Source organism: Beta vulgaris, chromosome 3 (genome assembly GCF_026745355.1).
Source record: "Beta vulgaris subsp. vulgaris cultivar EL10 chromosome 3, EL10.2, whole genome shotgun sequence".
NCBI lineage: Eukaryota > Viridiplantae > Streptophyta > Magnoliopsida > Caryophyllales > Amaranthaceae > Beta > Beta vulgaris.
Window position 1 is genome coordinate 55,520,101 of NC_079204.1, and position 22,387 is coordinate 55,542,487.

The following is a 22,387-nucleotide window of genomic DNA, read 5'->3' on the forward strand; positions in this document are numbered from 1 at the left end:
AAAATAGAAATGGAAAAGTCGATGTCAATGGAAAAGAACGAAAGATCATACTCTGAGGTCAATGGGAAAGAAAATTCATAACTGAGGGGAAAAAAACACAGTAGCCAGTTGCCACATAACAGTGATACTCGTACTATAAAAGTTCAACAAAGAGAAAGCATAAAGAAATATACTATATCATAATATAAGCATTTTATTTGGTGGAATTTCATGCTCACAATATACTTAGCGAAAATAGCCTAAGTTAGAATTACTAAGGAAATCTTTGGTTATGGAGAACATAGTGGTAATGAGGTGTGGTGGCGACGCAGTTCTAACAGTGGAGGTGAAATTTATATTGTTTTTGCTATTACTTACTTTATTTTGTTGTTGTAATTTTGTGGTTTTAATAAACACTACTTCCTCATTTTCAAAATATAAAGCACGCACGATTTTCGAGGTCGAACTGTGACGGTTAATTACTCAATTTACGTGGATAAAAATTTAAAAAATTAATGTTATTATAGCATTTTTCATGTCGAATCAAACTGTATAAGTTTTTATAATTTTTATTTATCATATTATGATAGATATTTGTGACCAAAGAAAATTTTCGTAAAGTGTGAATGTCTTATATTTTAAAACGAATAGAGTATATATAATTAGTATTGGTGTCAGCTTTGAGGGAGGTAAGTAATAACCTTTGCTCACATACTAAGTTGACACTCATGTAGTGGGTTAGTGGTAGGATAAACTTACCCACAACACCACATTGGTCAATTGTCCTTAGCTTGATTGTGGTATAGATTTACAATTTCTAGATATATATACACCACTGGAAATTAATAAGGAAATTTTTTTTGGATATAGGGGTGAAAGTTCGGTAACTATTACATTGCAGTGGCTCCAAAATATAACTTTGGATATATGTTATACCCGAGTGATGTATAATATAGGATTTGTATACTTTAAGTATTGGTATATCTAGTAAGAAAAAATTTAGGTGGACATATTAAGTAGGTAGTTAATTTGGATCATGTTGGTTATATTTTTTATTTTATTTCATCAATTTAATCTATTTGTGTTCAACTCGTTTCAGTTCAGCTCAAAAGACACTAGGCCTAAAAATGTGATGAAATTTTTCATTGTCTAATTGTTGACTTTTTTTAAGTATTTTTAATTGTTATACTTATTAGTTCCTCTTGTCATGTTATGCTGCAATTAGCATTTGTGTGGAAATATTATGGCCAATCGTTGGGTGAAGACAATCACACCAGTGATAGTGATGTTGATAGTTCAAATATCTCTAGCTGGTGTTAACATTCTAACCAAACTAGCCTCAAATGACGGGATGAACTTGCAAGTGTTAGTCGCCTATAGATTTTGTGCTGCCGCCCTTTTCACTGTTCCACTCGCCTTGTACATGGATAGGTTTGTTGATTTAAGTTGCTTCTATATTCTTTAATTTTATCTTATATTTTCTATTCTTGGAAATGGTGGTTACAAACCCATAATTTTATTGTTTTTCGAGTAGTGGAAACAACAATATTTTACCTTAATATTTATGTATCAGTTTAATATAATATTTTTTGGCGTTTTCAGGAACATCACACCCAAGCCAAAGCTCACTTGGAAAGTTCTTGGCCAGGCATTTCTTTGCGGACTATTAGGGTTAAGTCTCATTTTTTTAGCATTTGTTGGTCTAAAACTTCTTATTTTTGTTAGAAAACACGATATTATAGTTTGATTGATGCGGAATAAAAAATCAATGAAATAATAAAGCTGAGAAAACAATAAAGATAAACAAACAAAGAACACAAGGATTTACGTGGTTCATTCAAATTTAGCATACGTCCATAGATGGGAATTAGAGCTTCTTCACTTTAATGGAGAAAAACTAGAGATAATAATACAAGGAGTCCTAAAATTAATAGAGGCTAAAAGTGTTTCAAAAGTTATGTGTTAAATAATGAACACCAGGAAAGCCCTTTTATAGCAAAGGAACCCCGTACAAAACCCTAAAAGATAACTCAAAAACGAAAAAAATCGAAAACCACTAAGCCGCCCGATCGGGCGGTCAATTTTTTCAAAAATGCTTGTGTCTCGGGCCCGATCGGGTGACGTTCGCCTGGTCGTAGTTCGCGATGGACGCCCGATCGAGCGGGCCTGTGAGAACAAAATTTGACGAAATTTCAAGACATAGAACTTAACAATTTTTAACTAGTTTATACCCAAACCTAATGCACATGTTATTAATAATATAGCAAATTAATACACTTATAAAGGAGGTGATGTAAAATTGTAAAGCAAAAAACATAAATGGACCGGTTGTACAATAATTTATTATGCACTGAAAACTTTATGATATACTCAATTTTTTGTTTGATATACTCAATTTTTGTTTGATATACTCAATTTTCGTTTGGTTTAGTCAGTTTTTATGTGATATAGTTACCTTTTATAGAGTCACTTTTTGTATGATATAGACAATTTTCTGATATAGTCAGTTTTCATATGGTATAATCGTTTTTTTCCCCAATATAGCCAGTTTTTGTGTCATAAATCCAGGTTGGGTCCAAAATAAATTATTGTGAACTCAGTCCACCCAAAACATTTTGAAGTGTAACGAGTGGATGGTTTTAATTTATTTTATTTACAAAACTATCATAAATGTGTTTTGTAAGAATACATTTGTTAAAAGCATAAGAAAACATACAGCAAATTCTATTAAACCCCAAATGCATAACATTACTAAACACTTTTGAGCCAAGCCTACTTTCTCTTTAATTTTATTTTGTCAATGGGTTATATACAGCTAATCTAGACATAGATACACTTTGTAAACCAAATAGAATGCAAGAAAAATAGATCGAAATAAATGTCAACCTTTTCTACCAAACCTTCCTGCCCTTTTTTCCGTTAATTAGCATTAAAGTGGAAGCTTTAGTTCCGGCCACTTTCTCAATCAATTATTAATCTTCAAAAATTTATCCTCAATTTGATCTTTATTGGTGTAAAACGATCCATTCTCAATATAAAAATAAATAAATAAATACTCAACTATTCAGATTGTAACTAGTTATTAGGCCCGGGTTATGCCCCAGGTAAGGAAAATTTTCATTCATTAATATTATACTTTAAGATGATAACACTAAATGTTATTTGGTCTAGTGGTTAAGACTTTAGAATATGTTTTTGAGGTCTCGGGATCAAACCCTATACTATGCAATTTCAAACTTTTTTTTATTGTTGTAAATTACATGGAGTAAAACCCCCTTAGGGAGAGCGCTACGTGATACCGTTCCTTCTTTAGACACGCCTTTTAATATATTAGTATAGATAGGCTTTTTGAGCCATAACTTTGAGTTACATTATTTAGCAGAAAAATTATACCAAATTTACATATCATAAACTATATGCTTGATAATTGGTTGTTTATTGAATGCAGGGGATCTCTCGTGCTAAATCTGTACGTGGAGAGTCTTGTACTGACGTCTGTTACCTTCGTAGCCGCAATTTCAAATATATTACCGGCGATTACATTCATCCTTGCGGTTGCTTGCAGGTTTACGATCAATTACTTCAATTAACAATTTTCCATTCGTTATTTACATCTGTTGAATAATTGCTGCAATTAAATCTCAAAAATATAATTGGACTAAGTGTGGCATGCACTTGGCGCAGTGGTTGAATTGTAGTTGCTGAATTCCATTAGGGGTACGGTGCAAGTGGATTGGACTTTACAAAATCCAAATCCGATTCAATTTTGGACTCAAGAAATTGAGTCCAAATCCAATCCAAACTTTTTTGAGTCCAGTCTAATTCGAAACTTTTTCTTGAGTCTGAATCTAGTTCAATCCAGTCTAATTAGTATATGATATATCTTTCTATTTAGGTTTATAATATTTTCTCATGATTAAATCATTGAAATTTGACAAATGGGACTCCTTATATCCATTCCACAAAGTCAGTTACATACATCTTTAAAATCTTATAAAATACAAATTGCAAAATACAAAAGGCGTCAAAAAGGATTAAAGTAACATTTTTCCTTTTCAGTTACAATTCTCACTTAGTATTTTTGGAGGGTAAGTGAAAATTATGACTTCAGGTAAAAAAAAAAAAAAAAAGATCGGGGATGTTAAAAAGTCCAATATTAAAAAAAAAAGTCAAAGAATTTTTTAAATTATACATATATTATATATTATATATTATATATTATATATTATATATTATATATTATATATTATATATTATATATTATATATTATATATTATATATTTATATTTATATTATATATTATATATTATATATTATATATTATATATTATATTTATATATTATATATTATATATTATATATTATATATTATATATTATATATTATATATTATATATTATATATTATATATTATATATTGTATATTATATATTATATATTATATATTGTATATTGTATATTATATATTGTATATTGTATATTATATATTGTATATTATATATCATATATTATATATTATATATCATATATTATATATTGTATATCATATATTATATATTGTATATCATATATTATATATTGTATATCATATATCATATATTGTATATCATATATCATATATCATATATCATATATCATATATTGTATATCATATATCATATATTGTATATCATATATCATATATTGTATATCATATATTATATATCATATATTGTATATTATATATCATATATTGTATATTATATATCATATATTGTATATTATATATCATATATTGTATATTATATATCATATATTGTATATTATATATCATATATTATATATTATATATCATATATTATATATCATATATAATATATTATATATCATATATCATATATTATATATCATATATTATATATCATATATCATATATTATATATCATATATCATATATTATATATCATATATCATATATATATTATATATCATATATCATATATTATGTATTATATATCATATATTATATATCATATATTATATATTATATATTATATATATTTTGGACTGAATTGGACTTATTGGACTCCAAATAGGTGAGTCCAAGTGCAGTATTCAGACTTGAAATTTGAGTCTAATCCAAACATTATTCAGTCTAATCCCGTCTGACAAGTTTGAATTGAACTGAATTGAATTTGGACTTTTCTCAGTCCACTTACATCTCTAATTTCCTATAAGATGTTACTTTAAGAAATCAAATCTTGCATGCTATTATGTATTGTTTAATTTTTTATTCCTTTATCTCACTCACCAATATGTTATAAGGTTTGTAATACAAACTTAATGTTTACCTTTTGCATAAAAAAATTTATGTTTTCGTCCTTAATAATTTTTAACTTTTTCAAAATTGTTTGAGCTCACTATAATATATCTTAACATAAAACAAGGGAGTATGTCGACTTTTACAATATGTGTCAAGGATAACTTTTATAATTACAAAATCATCATAAACTAAAAAATTTCAACTTAACAATTTGATTAACATCTATTGATAGGTTAGAAAAGGTAACAATAAAACACCTACCCGGCCGTGCCAAGATCGTAGGGACCTTACTAGGAATTGGAGGGGCAATGTTAACGACGTTCTACAAAGGAGTAGAACTGAAAATCTGGTCAACCAAGATCAATTTGCTCTCCCATAAACACGTGGAACGTCAGCATGATGGTCGAGATCAAGTCATGGGGTCCTTGATAGCATTAGCTGGCTGCTTCAGTTATGCTGCTTGGTTGATCATCCAGGTAACTAGCTAATAACTTCTAAACCAAATAAGACAATTCTCAATAATAAGGTAGATTTTGGCCGGTGATAGAGAAGACATGTACATGTAGAATATGTTATTGTCATGCTACGTGTAGAAGACATGTACATGTCGTCGGCTAAAAAACTTACCTCCAGTATCATTAATGATATGCGCTGCACCAAGTTCAATATTTCGTAATATTCTAGCTACTAGCTATAGTTTATGGTGGTACATGTAATCATATTTAGTTTGTGTTGTTGGGAGTTAAGACCAACTTTACCTAAAAAAAATGTTATAACAATGTGATATATTCCCTCCATTTAAATGAAATCTACCTTGAACAATTCTTTCTTACAAAAAGATTTTAAATAAGGAGAACGAAAAGAAAGGGTGAGAATAGTAATGCACATGGATAATTGACGATATACTATCATGCAAAATAAACCTTATTGAAAGCACTACGTGTTGGGTAAGTAAAAATTCTAGCGCCAGGTAAAAAGATAAAGTACTATTTTTATATTGTTGGTAATATACTACTAATTGTTCCACATTTGGGTGAATATGATAGGCAAAGATGACTAAGAATTTTCCAAGTGCTTACGGCACTACTGCTCTAATGAATATGATGGCCTGTGTCCAAGCTGTGATATTTGCGATATGTGTCGAACGAGATCCACAACAGTGGAAGTTGGGTTGGAATATCCGATTGCTCACAGTTGCCTATTCCGTAAGTTTACATTTAATACCACCAATTTTAAGTGTTTTCGGGAGTACCTAATAATTTGTAATAGATACGATATATAGATGTTGGTTGAAAGATAATCATATATCAATTTCTTGTTGATATTGACGCAGGGAATAATAGGTTCAGGAGTGATGGTGGCCTTAATAGCATGGTGCAACCGCATCAGGGGACCATTATTTATCTCTATCTTCAATCCAGTCTCTTTGATTGTCGTGACTTTGGCGGGATCTCTTGTTCTCGATGATAAACTATACCTTGGATGGTATTTCCTCTATATTTTTTTATCTTTCCTACTTTGACTTTGCACGTTTACCAATGCACTTATTCTACATTAAATATCTTTCATTATATATTAGTAGAAATTATAATAATTGAAAAGAGATCTCACATGGCTATATTTTTTTATTATATATTGAGAAAAATCTAAAAGATCTTCTCTCTAATTGTGAATAGTGTCAAGATTCTAAGTGAGAAAGATAAAAAAAATACAGAGGGAGTACATAACAACCTATATATATATATGGCTCTTTATATTCTTCATCATCATCATTATTATTAATTATAATTATTTTGTGTAAATTGTAATAGTGTATTAGGAGGAGTGGTAATTCTATTGGGCTTGTATGCTGTCGTTTGGGGGAAATCGAAGGACCAGAAGCCAGCGGTAGCGGCTGCCCAACCTGTCATTGAAAGGTATCAAACCTGAATTAGAAAAACATATCATTGACATCATCTTTTATGGGTCACTATTTAGGCTCTGTTATATAGGACTGACTTGATGGAAATTCAATTCAATTTAAACAAATTGCTTCACAGTTTCATTTCAGTCCAAAAGCACAAGCCTAAGAATATATAGCGTGGAGTGGATATCATCTAATTTTAATTTGGTAAAGTCTTGTGTGCATGACACCTAAGACTTGAGATCAAATCCTTTCTACTTTACTTTGCTTGGTCACTGTCTAAACCCCTGGAAAAAGTATAGCTAACTATATATATATATATATATAGGGGCAAGATCACATGAGAATGTTCCTTACATGAGAAATGAGAATGAATCTCAACCACACGATTAGATTAGAGTTACAACACTTGTTCATTAGAATTAAACCCCCTAAAAAATTGAGTCCAAAAAAAAAGTTTTTTGATTTTCTTTTTCTAATATTCTTTTTTGGATTACATTACTTTTTCATTAGCGTTACGTCACTTATTCATAAGAGTTATATCGCGTAAAATTTATTCTCATTTCTCATATAAGTGTGCATTTTCATATGAACTCACTTTTGTGTTTGTGTGTGTGTGTGTGTGTGTGTGTGTGTGTGTGTGTGTGTGTGTGTGTGTGTGTGTGTGTGTGTGTGTGTGTGTGTGTGTGTGTGTCACACAAAATCTAACTATAACAGATAAATTAAAACTGACTATATCATATAAAACTGATTGTATCAAAAATGTTGATTATATCATACAAAATTTGACTATTAAAAATAGAAAATATATTATACGGAATTTGGTGCACAGAAAGTCATTATGCATCGGGTCCATTAAAGCTCTTTTAAAAGGTGCGTGATTAAATGATTATTAGAATCTTATGCTATTGTAAATATGTACTCCCTCCGTCCCATAATATAGTGCTTGCATTCCTTTTTGGGTGTCCCAAAATATTGTGTCTATTTTCCTTTTTATCAATTTGTTTGGACTAAATTATCCTTCATTCCTACATAAAACTTTCCAAAATACCTCTACCTTTCTTTTAAAATATGTGCCCCTATTTATTATTTTACACCATTTCAAGGAACATTTATTGCTCTTTCATTTTATTTTAAAGGAAAAAGAAGAAAAAAACTAGTTCCAAGACAAAAGTACCCAAAAACATTGACTTAAAATATGTTTTTGTGAAATCCTAAAACTCCTTCCATTTTCCTTAATTCTTGTGAAAAATGAGAAGTGAGCACTATATTATGGGACGGAGGAAGTAATATATTTCATTATTTGAAAGAGATAATAACGGATAAGAGAAAAACCTAAGGAGATGGGAGAAATATACATAAGGAAACTTACATTATTGTAAAAATTATACTCTTATAATGTTGTTGATATTGTTTTTTATGCTATATATTTGGCTATACTTCACTATGTTCTTTCAATCTTTTTTCTGGAATTCACACCTAAAATTCTTTTTCTTGATATTCAATTATATTTTAAAATTTGAATATGCAACTCACTCTCTTATCTCTATTTTCTATTCCAGAACCTTGGTGTAAGTTGGATTTTGAGATGGTTGATTTGGTACGTTTCCAAACAATAAAATTACAAAAAAAAAAATACTTATTCGATATTTTGATGATTTTATTCATCCATATTGATCATTATAAACGTATAATATTTTATCTCTTTATTTATTTGCAGAGATGCTATCTCGAGCCTTCGTGATTTGCTGTTCCTGGTGGACGAGAATGAGATGGGGGAATTGTATTTTTTGGAATGGTTTAGTGTAGTGAACATTTATATTTTAGTAGCTTCAGTACATATTAATATATTTTAAACAAAACATCTTGCTTGAGGGGAATTTTAGTCATTTTAATGACTAATAAGAATTTCAATTCATGACGTTTTTGTATTAGTTTGAGGCATATTTACTAGTTTACGCATATTTTTAATAAATCTATGTATATTTTTCATTAATTTATGCTTTTTACTCATCAGTTAATATATAGGCATTATTTTTCAGTAGTTTATAGATATTTTAGTAATATTTTATAGAAATTTTTGTATTCAATCTAACTTGCGTGGACCCGGTTCACATTAACATTAGTGGTCAAAAGCACGTATCATTACTGAACAATCCACTATATCATGCAAAAACACACTATATTAAGTAGAAACCCATTATATCATGGTGTAACAAGTGCTATATAAGCTCCTTGTATTATCATAGAGGGATCAGCACAATACACCAAATTTACCCTAGTTTCATCTTCTCTTCCCAAGAATATACAAAATTTACAGTAGCTTCATCTTCCACAAGTATTATAAGATCTACCCAAAAAAAAAATTATAGAGCTTATAATACTAAGATAGGGTCCATAAGTATCAAAAAGCTTATAAAATTCTTAATCTTTCCACAGCCCTGTGTGTTCATCTGATCTCTTCCCAAGAGAAAGGGGTGTGAGATGAAGTATTTGTAGTTGTAATAGGAGTAGAAGAAAAAATGTCAGGTAGATCATAGGATAAGAAAGAGGTGGGAATGGTACAAGTGGGTAAAAAGAAAGGAAGAGAAGTTGAGTGAGGTGATCGAGGGAGATAAATGAAAAGAAAAATTTGTTTCATGAAATGTGATATCTCTTGTAATTTGAATCTTCATTGTGGAAAGATTAAGAACTTTATAAGCTTTTTGATGTGGAGGATATCCTATGAACACACAGGGCTATGTTCAAGGATAAAATTTACTTATGTGTTGTTTCAATGTGGAAATAAACATAACACAGGTAGCCAAAAGCTCTCAAATGATCAACATCAGCAGGTACACCATATAACTTGTAGTAAGGAGTAGAAAAACTAAGAGATTTCAAGGATGTCTTGTTGATTATATGAACAATAACAACAAGAACTGTTTCTAGCTCCTCAATAAGAATGAGGCAATTCGGACTGAAAAAATAGAGACCTACTCGTCTCAAGCAAATGTGTAATAGCCCTGTTTTTAAGAGCCTTTATTAAAATGCTAATTATAATTATTAAGTTAATTATGTTTCCAAAATTCTTATTTTATTTGAGTTGTGGAGTTATTATTATTATTATTATTATTATATTATATTATTATTATTATTATATTATTATTTATATTTTCGGATTTGAAGTTTAAGTTGAGTGGTATTTGGTCAAATAGGAAGTCAAAGTCGATTTTTCCTTCAACTCTTATACCTTTTGTCGGTTTAATGAAATAAAACCCCAACCCGTGAAAAGAACCCAAAACCCATTCCAATATTTTGTTTCTTGTACCTCCTTCCTCGTAAAATTCCAGAACCCCAAAACGAAACCCCTCCCCTGTTCTTTTGGCTCGACGAATCGAAACCCCAAACCCTTAATTCACTCTCTCGTCCCCTGCTCTCGGTCTCGTCGGAAACTGGTTGCCTTACCGGTGTTCTTGCTGTGTGTGTGGTGTTGCTCGCAAGCCACCACACCACATCTGTTGTTCGTCGCTGCTGTTTATCGCAGCCTTGTTTCTCTCTCCTCTCGCTGGTGGTTCGCCGGTGGTTCGCCGGTGTCATGCGTGTGGTGCTGCTCGCAAGCCACCACACCACCGTTATTGTTGCTGCCTTGTTTCTATCTCCCTCTCGTTGACTCCTCTGTTCTCGTTGGCGGTGGTCCGCACCACCGATGCTGCTCGTCGGTGCTCTGCCGCGCCGAAGCCTCGAAACCCTATTGTCCCTGTTCTTCGCTGCTCACAAGAGCAGAGGTACACCCGCACCTCTGTATTTTTCCCCCCTGAGATTCTGATTACATACAAGTATAATTACGTTGTTAATTTCTTTCAAGTTGAACCTAAATCAGATTTTAGTGAGTTAACTTAGAATTGGATTTTGTTTCATTTCAAGATTTGTTGTTGATATTGTTGATGTTGTAGTTGTATGATTATGTGTTATTGATTGTGGGTTTCGATTTTAACATTGCCAAAGTTTCTCTTTGAGTCCTCTTATGATTAAATCTGATTATGGTTTTGTTTTGGTTAAATTACAATTGAAATAAGTTATTGAGTTGAGTTTTATTCTCTAAGTTAAGTTGTGTCTCTTAGTTTTTAACATAGTTGATTTACCTTAACTTTGAGAAGGAAAAGAAAGATGCAAATTGAAACTCTTAATGCAACTGAATTACATAAGCTTGACTAAACTTGTGATGATACGAGTTAGTAAGAAGTAGTTCAAGTTTCTTTAGTTTAATAGTGATAGAAAATTTCCAATGAATGTGGTAGTAATCCAAGTTGATGGTTGAAGTATAAGTTAAAAGAATAGTAATTAAGAAGTGTATGATGCTCATGTGTTTATTTAGTTTTCTCCTATTAAGTTAGAAAGATAATTAATTAGTCCTTATTAGTAATGTGAAGAGTACTTGAGTTAGTTTCATTAACTATGGATTCGATTAATGAAGATGTGGTTAATAAAGTATTTTAGTTTGATAACTATAAATGAAATAAGTTGATAAAGTCAGACTACTTGACTAGTGATTCACTAAAGCGAATTAGTGTGTGTGTTTAACTACATAAATCAAAGTGAGTTTAGAATTACCTTAAAGAAGTCCCACTTAGATAATGACATTGTTTTAATGAGATAAACTCGCTATGTATGACCATGAGTATGATATGTACTTGGTTTTATTACTGATTGTGTTAATAAGAACTCAGCTAATGGTATAACTTGGATCATATTTTGTTACTTATAATCAACCTATGAACGATGAAACTGGAGTTGTGTGTTTTGGTTAACTCTCGTTAGTTAATTCTAACTGAGAGACTTAGTAATATTGTTGTGGATATTTATTGACATGATTAATTACTACTAGTTGTGGCTCACAATCTTTATGTTGGTAATTGGAATTGAAAAGCATATATGTATCGATTTGAAATATGTATATATAAGAGTTAGACGATTATGGTTATCTACAGGGGAAATCACTAGGTTGGATACAAGTTGCTAATTACTTTAATACTCTTGATTATTGGAGGATAATTTTGGAATGGACTATCATTCGGAATTATGAAGGAGATTATAATGTTGGAATTGTTATTCGATTAGTTAAGGATTTGAATGCAAGATAGAAATCAGTTCATTGAGATTTATGTACGAGTCGAGCTAGCTTTATATTCTCAATATAATTGTTGGTAGCACAATTAGGTGCTTGATTTAGGTACGGTTGTGAGTTATGTTTAGTTTGTTTAGTTTTATAATTTGGAATTGTGATTATGAATAGGGATGCAAGTCGATGTAGCTAATATCATCGAAGTTATAGATATTAATTAAGGATTAAGGAAATTAGAATGTTAAAGGTTGATCATTTGTGAATTGGGAATAAGTTACGATTACGTTTTTATAGTTTAGATTAGTCTAATTTTGGTTATTGATTATCAATGTTATTTTGAGGTGATTGATGGAGGATGGCTATGTAGACGTATATAATTCAAGATGATATGGGAAATCAAGTCATCATGCTTGGAGGTTTCGCATAACTGTTATATAGTGGATGTAACCTTTATGTTCAGCAATATATATTTAAATGCTCATGTGTGCGTTATATGAATATTAGATATCATATATCGTTTATAGTAATGCACATGATCATAGATACATCTCTGTGAGTTAGTTGTGAATTGCTATTGGATTATTATAAAAGTATTCTTTTTGTTCAGTCATTGGAGTTTTTCGAAAATACTATATTTCTCAAAATATGATTTGGTATGATAACGAGGAAATGATTCAGATATGAGTTAAGACCAGATAAGGTCGAATATGGTGTTATGTTATGAGTATTGAGGTTTAAAGTATAAACCATTAAATATCTTATTTTATAAATATGAAAGTGAGGCATGAATAGGCACCCGAGTTAGGGCGGGTAAAGTCCCTATTGGTTGCCTTCCAGGAGGGGCTAATCTCTGGCGTTATAGGACATGTCCGGGTAAGTCTTGCAAGCATAATAATAAAAGGCTGGGTGACGACCCTCACTAGTTTGGAGACAGCTGGTACTGCGTGGTACCCCTCTCCACTCGCGTTCATGCCAAACGATCGGATTTTGTGAAAATATATTAATTGAGTTGAAAGGTTGATTAAATGAGAATATAAAAACGTGTCACTGTTGAGAGGCATCTTATTGAATTTTGTTACTATTTGATTAATGAAGTATTATGGAACGTGGAATTTTGGAAATGTAATATGTATGTTCAACAAGAATATTGCTGCTAAGTATGCTATGATTGGTGTGATTGTTGAACTTATATTGATTGTGTGAGAGTCGTTTTCAAGTAAAAACCACCAAAGCATGTGTTACTCTTGTTTACGGGTTAGTACTCAGCTTTGCTGATGTGTATATGTTGTTTTGTCATTTCTGTGGCCTGTCACTTGGTGGGTGGCAGTTTTCCTAAATGTTTCAGGTTGAAGCCGAAAGTTAACCTTTGCAAGTTGAAGCTGATACAAAGCTGGAGTAGTATTATAGTTGCTATCGAAGTGAGGACGCTTGACTTTGTAATAGTTAGTTGTTTATAATCTATAGTTATTTCTACATTTGAGAGTCGCTAGTTAGTGCTCCTGATTCTCTATTGGTTGTTGCTCCGCGAAAGCGTTGAGATTGTTGAGCTTTGGGATTTGGATATATTTTATAAATTGAATTTGCAAACAGGTTTATATCATTTTTCGCTTTAGCGTTGTCCTATTTTCAAAGGAAACTCTGCCGGATTTTCTGTAGAAATTTATGGGAATAGAGTCTGAGAATCAGAGCGTAGTTATAATAGTTAATTTATTTGAATAGAGTTGGGATTGAGTTCCACACTCTCCGATTTAGTTCGGTGAGTGTGATGGTAATAGTCCGGGTTACCTTGACTGGAGTCTCTTTCGCTGTGCTTAATCCTTTGTAAGCTGGTCGGGAAATTCGGGCTGTTACAAGTGGTATCAGAGCTTGAGTAGTTTTTGGAGGCGCTGTGATCTCCATATCATAGCGTAAGGGTTGAAAATAGGTCTAATGAATTGGCTAAAGAATTAGGTATAAATGAATCAAGCCGTATGAGTGTTTGCGCTTACGCGTGTACTATATGAATCCATTTATTTAAATGGGTATTAAGTGTGTGTATATTTGTTAATGTGTATATTATTATCTTGTTGTGACTTGATTGTTCATGATATTATTTTACTTAAAAGTGTGTATTTCGAGAAAACTTGTATGATTTGCTTAAGTAAATGAATTTCAAACGAGATCTCTGTCGATGAGATGATTGAAATCCAATGCCAACAAATTTGCCCCTTTTGTTTTCTTTGCTCCTTGATTTCGCGAATCAAGTTGAAGTAGAGATACAAAAGATGATGGTAGAATGGAGGCTGGCCATTCATGTCTTTGGAGCTTGAGATTTTAGTTTTATGAAAATAATTATTTGTAAGTTTCGAGGACGAAACTTATTTTAAGGGTGGTAGAGTGTAATAGCCCTGTTTTTAAAGAGCCTTTATTAAAATGCTAATTATAATTATTAAGTTAATTATGTTTCCAAAATTCTTATTTTATTTGAGTTGTGGAGTTATTATTATTATTATTATTATTATTATTATTATTATTTTATATTTTCGGATTTGAAGTTTAAGTTGAGTGGTATTTGGTCAAATAGGAAGTCAAAGTCGATTTTTCCTTCAACTCTTATACCTTTTGTCGGTTTAATGAAATAAAACCCCAACCCGTGAAAAGAACCCAAAACCCATTCCATTATTTTGTTTTTGTACCTCCTTCCTCGTAAAATTCCAGAACCCCAAAACGAAACCCCTCCCCTGTTCTTTTGGCTCGACGAATCGAAACCCCAAACCCTTAATTCACTCTCTCGTCCCCTGCTCTCGGTCTCGTCGGAAACTGGTTGCCTTACCGGTGTTCTTGCTGTGTGTGTGGTGTTGCTCGCAAGCCACCACACCACATCTGTTGTTCGTCGCTGCTGTTTATCGCAGCCTTGTTTCTCTCTCCTCTCGCTGGTGGTTCGCCGGTGGTTCGCCGGTGTCATGCGTGTGGTGCTGCTCGCAAGCCACCACACCACCGTTATTGTTGCTGCCTTGTTTCTATCTCCTCTCGTTGACTCCTCTGTTCTCGTTGGCGGTGGTCCGCACCACCGATGCTGCTCGTCGGTGCTCTGCCGCGCCGAAGCCTCGAAACCCTATTGTCCCTGTTCTTCGCTGCTCACAAGAGCAGAGGTACACCCGCACCTCTGTATTTTTCCCCCCTGAGATTCTGATTACATACAAGTATAATTACGTTGTTAATTTCTTTCAAGTTGAACCTAAATCAGATTTTAGTGAGTTAACTTAGAATTGGATTTTGTTTCATTTCAAGATTTGTTGTTGATATTGTTGAGTTGTAGTTGTATGATTATGTGTTATTGATTGTGGGTTTCGATTTTAAACATTGCCCAAGTTTCTCTTTGAGTCCTCTTATGATTAAATCTGATTATGGTTTTGTTTTGGTTAAATTACAATTGAAATAAGTTATTGAGTTGAGTTTTATTCTCTAAGTTAAGTTGTGTCTCTTAGTTTTTAACATAGTTGATTTACCTTAACTTTGAGAAGGAAAAGAAAGATGCAAATTGAAACTCTTAATGCAACTGAATTACATAAGCTTGACTAAACTTGTGATGATAGAGTTAGTAAGAAGTAGTTCAAGTTTCTTTAGTTTAATGTTGATAGAAAATTTCCAATAATGTGGTAGTAATCCAAGTTTATGGTTGAAGTATAAGTTAAAGAATAGTAATTAAGAAGTGTATGATGCTCATGTGTTTATTTAGTTTTCTCTATTAAGTTAGAAAGGAATTAATTAGTCCTTATTAGTAATGTGAAGAGTACTTGAGTTAGTTTCATTAACTATGGATTCGATTAATGAAGATGTGGTTAATAAAGTATTTTAGTTTGATAACTATAAATGAAATAAGATGATAAAGTCAGACTACTTGACTAGTGATTCACTAAAGCGAATTAGTGTGTGTGTTTAACTACATAAATCAAAGTGAGTTAGAATTACCTTAAAGAAGTCCCACTTAGATAATGACATTGTTTTAATGAGATAAACTCGCTATGTATGACCATGAGTATGATATGTACTTGGTTTTATTACTGATTGTGTTAATAAGAACTCAGCTAATGGTATAACTTGGATCATATTTTGTTACTTATAATCAACCTATGATCGATGAAACTGGAGTTGTGTGTTTTTGGTTAACTCTCGTTAGTTAATTCTAACTGAGAGACTTAGTAATATTGTTGTGGATATTTATTGACATGATTAATTACTACTAGTTGTGGCTCACAATCTTTATGTTGGTAATTGGAATTGAAAAGCATATATGTATCGATTTGAAATATGTATTATAAGAGTTAGACGATTATGGTTATCTACAGGGGAAATCACTAGGTTGGATACAAGTTGCTAATTACTTTAATATCTTGATTATTGGAGGATATTTTGGAATGGACTATCATTCGGAATTATGAAGGAGATTATAATGTTGGAATTGTTATTCGATTAGTTAAGGATTTGAATGCAAGATAGAAATCAGTTATTGAGGTTTATTACGAGTCGAGCTAGCTTTATATTCTCAATATAATTGTTGGTAGCACAATTAGGTGCTTGATTTAGGTACGGTTGTGAGTTATGTTTAGTTTGTTTAGTTTTATAATTTGGAATTGTGATTATGAATTAGGGATGCAAGTCGATGTAGCTAATATCATCGAAGTTATAGATATTAATTAAGGATTAAGGAAATTAGAATGTTAAAGGTTGATCATTTGTGAATTGGGAATAAGTTACGATTACGTTTTTATAGTTTAGATTAGTCTAATTTTGGTTATTGATTATCAATGTTATTTTGAGGTGATTGATGGAGGATGGCTATGTAGACGTATATAATTCAAGATGATATGGGAAATCAAGTCATCATGCTTGGAGGTTTCGCATAATTGTTATAATAGTGGATGTAACCTTTATGTTCAGCAATATATATTTAAATGCTCCTGTGTGCGTTATATGAATATTAGATATCATATATCGTTTATAGTAATGCCATGATATAGATACATCTCTTGAGTTAGTTGTGAATTGCTATTGGATTATTATAAAAGTATTCTTTTTGTTCAGTCATTGGAGTTTTTCGAAAATACTATATTTCTAAAATATGATTTGGTATGATAAGAGGAAATGATTCAGATATGAGTTAAGACCAGATAAGGTCGAATATGGTGTTATGTTATGAGTATTGAGGTTTAAAGTATAAACCATTAAATATCTTATTTTATAAATATGAAAGTGAGGCATGAATAGGCACCCCGAGTTAGGGCGGGTAAGTCCCTATTGTTGCCTTCCAGGAGGGGCTAATCTCCTGGCGTTATAGGACATGTCCGGGTAAGTCTTGCAAGCATAATAATAAAAGGCTGGGTGACGACCCTCACTAGTTTGGAGACAGCTGGTACTGCGTGGTACCCCTCTCCACTCGCGTTCATGCCAAACGATCGGATTTTGTGAAAATATATTAATGAGTTGAAAGGTTGATTAAATGAGAATATAAAAACGTGTCATGTTGAGAGTGCATCTTATTGAATTTTGTTACTATTTGATTAATGAAGTATTATGGAACGTGGAATTTTGGAAATGTAATATGTATGTTCAACAAGAATATTGCTGCTAAGTATGCTATGATTGGTGTGATTGTTGAACTTATATTGATTGTGTGAGAGTCGTTTTCAAGTAAAAACCACCAAAGCATGTGTTACTCTTGTTTACGGGTTAGTACTCAGCTTTGCTGATGTGTATATGTTGTTTTGTCATTTCTGTGGCCTGTCACTTGGTGGGTGGCAGTTTTCCTAAATGTTTCAGGTTGAAGCAGAAAGTTAACCTTTGCAAGTTGAAGCTGATACAAGCTGGAGTAGTATTATAGTTGCTATCGAAGTGAGGACGCTTGACTTTGTAATAGTTAGTTGTTTATAATCTATAGTTATTTCTACATTTGAGAGTCGCTAGTTAGTGCTCCTGATTCTCTATTGGTTGTTGCTCCGCGAAAGCGTTGAGATTGTTGAGCTTTGGGATTTGGATATATTTTATAAATTGAATTTGCAAACAGGTTTATATCATTTTTCGCTTTAGCGTTGTCCTATTTTCAAAGGAAACTCTGCCGGATTTTCTGTAGAAATTTATGGGAATAGAGTCTGAGAATCAGAGCGTAGTTATAATAGTTAATTTATTTGAATAGAGTTGGGATTGAGTTCCACACTCTCCGATTTAGTTCGGTGAGTGTGATGGTAATAGTCCGGGTTACCTTGACTGGAGTCTCTTTCGCTGTGCTTAATCCTTTGTAAGCTGGTCGGGAAATTCGGGCTGTTACAAAATGTCTATGCTTTCTCTCCACAACACCATTTCGTTGTGGAGTGTCAGCACATCTTTCTAACAAATAATGCCCTTAGAAGGATAATAGTGTAAGATGGAACCCTCAGTGAACTCCTTTGCATTATCAGACTTTACAACGAGATAGGTAACTGAAATTGAGTATCAGCATAGACAATAAAATTCTGTAAAATGTGAGCAGCATCAAACTTGTGTTTTATAAAATGTATCCAAGTACATCTGGAAAAATCATCTACAATAGTAAGAAACATTTTACATCCATTGTGAGTAAGGGTTTTTGTAGGGTTCCCAGATGTCTACATGGATTAATTGGAAAGGTTTTGTGGTTTTTATTGAGTTATGAGGGAAAGGCAACCTAGTTTGTTTGGATGTTGGATGCAATTGTTAATCCAAGAATCAACAATGCAAGAATCAATGATGAGAATCTATGAAGGAAGAATAAGGAACGAAATTACAAGAAAACAAAAGAAATTTGCGTGGAATTAGTTAAAGAATTGAGCAATTTAGCTCTGATACCATGTTATAATATCAACTTTGACGCAACAAGCATGTAGAAGAAGGAATCATCAATAAGATCTGTATTATTTCAGTAAAGAGAATTTAGAGAATGAACTCTATCATTACAAGAAAAGAGAATAAAATCTAATAAAAATTATTACAAAGAATACAAGTATATTTATAAAGTGCATGCTATGTAACAAAAATACCTCCTACTTTACTTGGACTTCAAGTGCTGAAAGAAAGTCCTTTGCCTTTTCTTCTTCCTGGCACACAATGTTGTATCTCTTTTCAAGAGATACAAGCTTCTTCTCTATTGCCATAATTTCATCTTTATGCCGCATGTATGCAACATTCTTTCGTTCTTCATGTGCTTTAATTATCTTCAAACATCCCTATGTTGAGACAAAGAGAGTGCTCAATGTATTTAGTACAAAGAAACTAGATCATCTATACAAATATATTAAAAGGCGTGCATGATAATGTATACACGTCATGTGGCACTCTATTACTTCACTAGAATTGTCCAATGTGTACATAAGTCATGTCAATTAACAAAAGTAAAATTAACTTACAACAAGATTTAAACACGTGACCTCTTGCTATTATAGATGACACAATTACCATCTGAACCAACTCTTAATCATGCTTTAAGTGCCCACATTGTTATATTTGTACCTTTTAAATGTTGAGTTTTCCTTAATATATTTTAGTGGGAATAGAAAAAAAAATGCATATTAAGTTCGAAAACACATTCCAACCCGGGGCAACGCCTGGACCCAAATACTAGTTGATTGATTAAAAGAATTAGGGCATGTTCTCCCCAGCTTATTTTCAGTTCAGTTCAGTTCAATTCAGTACAATTCAGTACAATACTTTTACTCTTACATATCACTATTCAGTTTAGTTCAGTTCAGTTCAACTGTTTTATGTCGAAGAGAACATGCCCTTAGCGTTAATAATTACTTATACATATTAATAAATGAAGGAAGTAGAGAATATGGGCTTAATCTTACACGAATCTGTCGTTTTAAATCATACTTGGAACCACAACACCAATAACCCCATTTTGTTGGTTTTGGAATTTTTGCTTCTGCTTCTTTCACTTCACGATCAAGTAGCTCCTTTCTCCTATGGAGATGTTCAACCTCCTTTAGAATTTGTTTCTCCTTTGCCCAATTAGTCTTCCCATGACCCAATTGCTCAGTTAAAGTCGGTATTTTTTCCTTGATTTCGAGCAGCTCGATATCGGGGTCCGATTCCTCCTCTAAATCTTCATTCTATTGTCAATAAGAATAATTTGGAAATGGTAGAATAATTGTTATGTAATCTCCCTTTGTAAGTAGTTGTTTCACTCTTAATATAGTACAAAATACAAAGAAGGGGAGAGGGAATTGAACCTGTGACCTATCGTTCACAGCACCTCAATCTTAACCACTAGACTAAGACATCCTTATAAGGTATTAAGGTAGTTAATATGAACTAGTATATAGTGTAAACGTTAAAGATTTTGATCTGAAAAAATTAAAAGGAGGTGGAACAATTAATTCCTTACGTAGCCAACGTAGGGAGTAGTAGAAAACTTTCCTATGATAATTGCTGAAAACTCGTTCAATATTCATGTTAAACGTTTCTAATTAATTAACGTTACAAATCGGGCAAAGCTTTATAGGTCACAGGTTCGAATCCCCTTCCCTTTCTTTATATTGTCTTCATGGTCATATGGATTTAAAAAAAAAAAGATCGGCCTACTTATATTTTTTTTTTTATATATAATTATATGCATCAACAATAATCCTATATCCAATATTAGTAATCTCTGTTTATGTTAATCAGCAACCCTCATGACATCCTCAATTAATGGTATGGTATGGTGTGACGGCATAAGTTTTTTTTTTATGTGATCTTTAGGACTTTAATTAGGATTTGTAATTAGAAATATTGATGAAGATCATGCACACTATGAATGACATGTACAAGTTTCAATTTTAATAATGAAAACTCCTAAACTAGAAAATCTAGCTTTGCCAAGATAATACTTTAGATACGAATAACAGAATAAATCGAGTAGTTCGTCAAGTAGCTTTGCCAATATGAGTCTTTGATTTTAAAATGTATGACTCAGATACAACTCTATCTTGTGGAGTTTTACTAGAACTTGAGAGTATCCGGACTCGCAATTGTAGCAAGAAATACAGCACTATAACAAAATCAAATACAGGAGTAATGCTCACAATTGTTTCAGGCCAATGCTCCTCAAGAAATCGTCGGTAGGATTTAACTAGTATCACTTCTGCGCAGTAATTTCTTCCATGAATTTCTCTCTCCAAAGATTCTAATTTTGCCTAAATACAGTTGAATATTATGCTATTAGTCCTTAAAAAAAATTCTGTATATTTCATTGTATAAATTTCGTATATAATATTGTTTTGGAAAAAAAATCATCAGTATAAATGACCATAAATTAAGAATAATTCCGTTTTTAGCATTATTCAATGTATATATACCTAATAAGGAGCAGTTAACCTGGCACAATTCATAGCTCACATTCATTTAATACGATACTATCTTTTACGAGAAATTCACATAAAAACATCCTAAAAACATCCTATTAATATAAATTAATTTCAGCAATATAAACAATCAATGTCTTATTCTTCATGTATGTATATGAAATATTTCATAAAATAGGATTTTGAGTATTCTTCTACAGTCGTACAAAATTCATGGATTTGATACCTAACGTCCTAACCTATTGATACCTCGTACAAAGCAGCAAATTAAGGAAAATAAAGTATGCAACTCCTAGGATTGCATATAAGAATCTAAAAAAGAAAATATGAGCAATAGATGAGCATTATATTTATTATATCGATTGACACGTGATTGAGTCATAAATTCCTCAAATAATATTATTTCAAGAAATGTATTTAATCTTTATGTGCAACCATAAAAGATGCATATATCTAACCTCGAAATTAAATGTGAGTAAATAGGGTACCTTCAAGGCTCGTATTTTATTGAGCAAACGTGTTTTCCTTTTCTCAATCTGTTCCTCTGCCTTTTTAACGTCGTCAAAATTGGCTTGCAAAGTATAATCACCTAATTAAAATAACATAACTAAGTACTAAAAATCATCAAAGTATGATACATTCAAAAAGAGATATCACTAATACCTTCGAACGCCATTGATGAGACAAACTTTCAAGCTTTTGGTGCTTAAACGTCTAAGTTGGTTCCTAGTTATATGGGAATATTTGAAATATACTATACCTT

The 22,387-nt window shown here is 31.8% G+C and overlaps 2 protein-coding genes across 2 annotated transcripts; one reads left to right on the top strand and one right to left on the bottom strand.

Annotated features, from left to right (window-relative positions):
• Nucleotides 1-183: 183 nt before the first annotated feature.
• Nucleotides 184-9,049, top strand: LOC104889648 (WAT1-related protein At1g68170). The gene is made up of 10 exons (XM_010674917.3): nucleotides 184-325; nucleotides 1,205-1,410; nucleotides 1,582-1,650; nucleotides 3,428-3,544; nucleotides 5,515-5,758; nucleotides 6,329-6,487; nucleotides 6,616-6,767; nucleotides 7,094-7,198; nucleotides 8,748-8,785; nucleotides 8,906-9,049. Exons 1-9 carry the CDS (start codon nucleotides 272-274, stop codon nucleotides 8,758-8,760), a joined length of 1,119 nt encoding a protein of 372 aa, XP_010673219.2. The 5' UTR covers nucleotides 184-271; the 3' UTR covers nucleotides 8,761-8,785; nucleotides 8,906-9,049.
• Nucleotides 9,050-19,173: 10,124 nt separating this feature from the next.
• Nucleotides 19,174-22,300, bottom strand: LOC109134600 (uncharacterized). Its single transcript, XM_048640701.2, has 5 exons — nucleotides 22,288-22,300; nucleotides 22,113-22,213; nucleotides 21,346-21,456; nucleotides 20,128-20,391; nucleotides 19,174-19,506 (listed from the first exon to the last, which is right to left on the bottom strand). The coding sequence occupies exons 1-5, from the start codon at nucleotides 22,298-22,300 to the stop codon at nucleotides 19,324-19,326; spliced, it is 672 nt and encodes a 223-aa protein (XP_048496658.1). The 3' UTR covers nucleotides 19,174-19,323.
• Nucleotides 22,301-22,387: the final 87 nt, after the last annotated feature.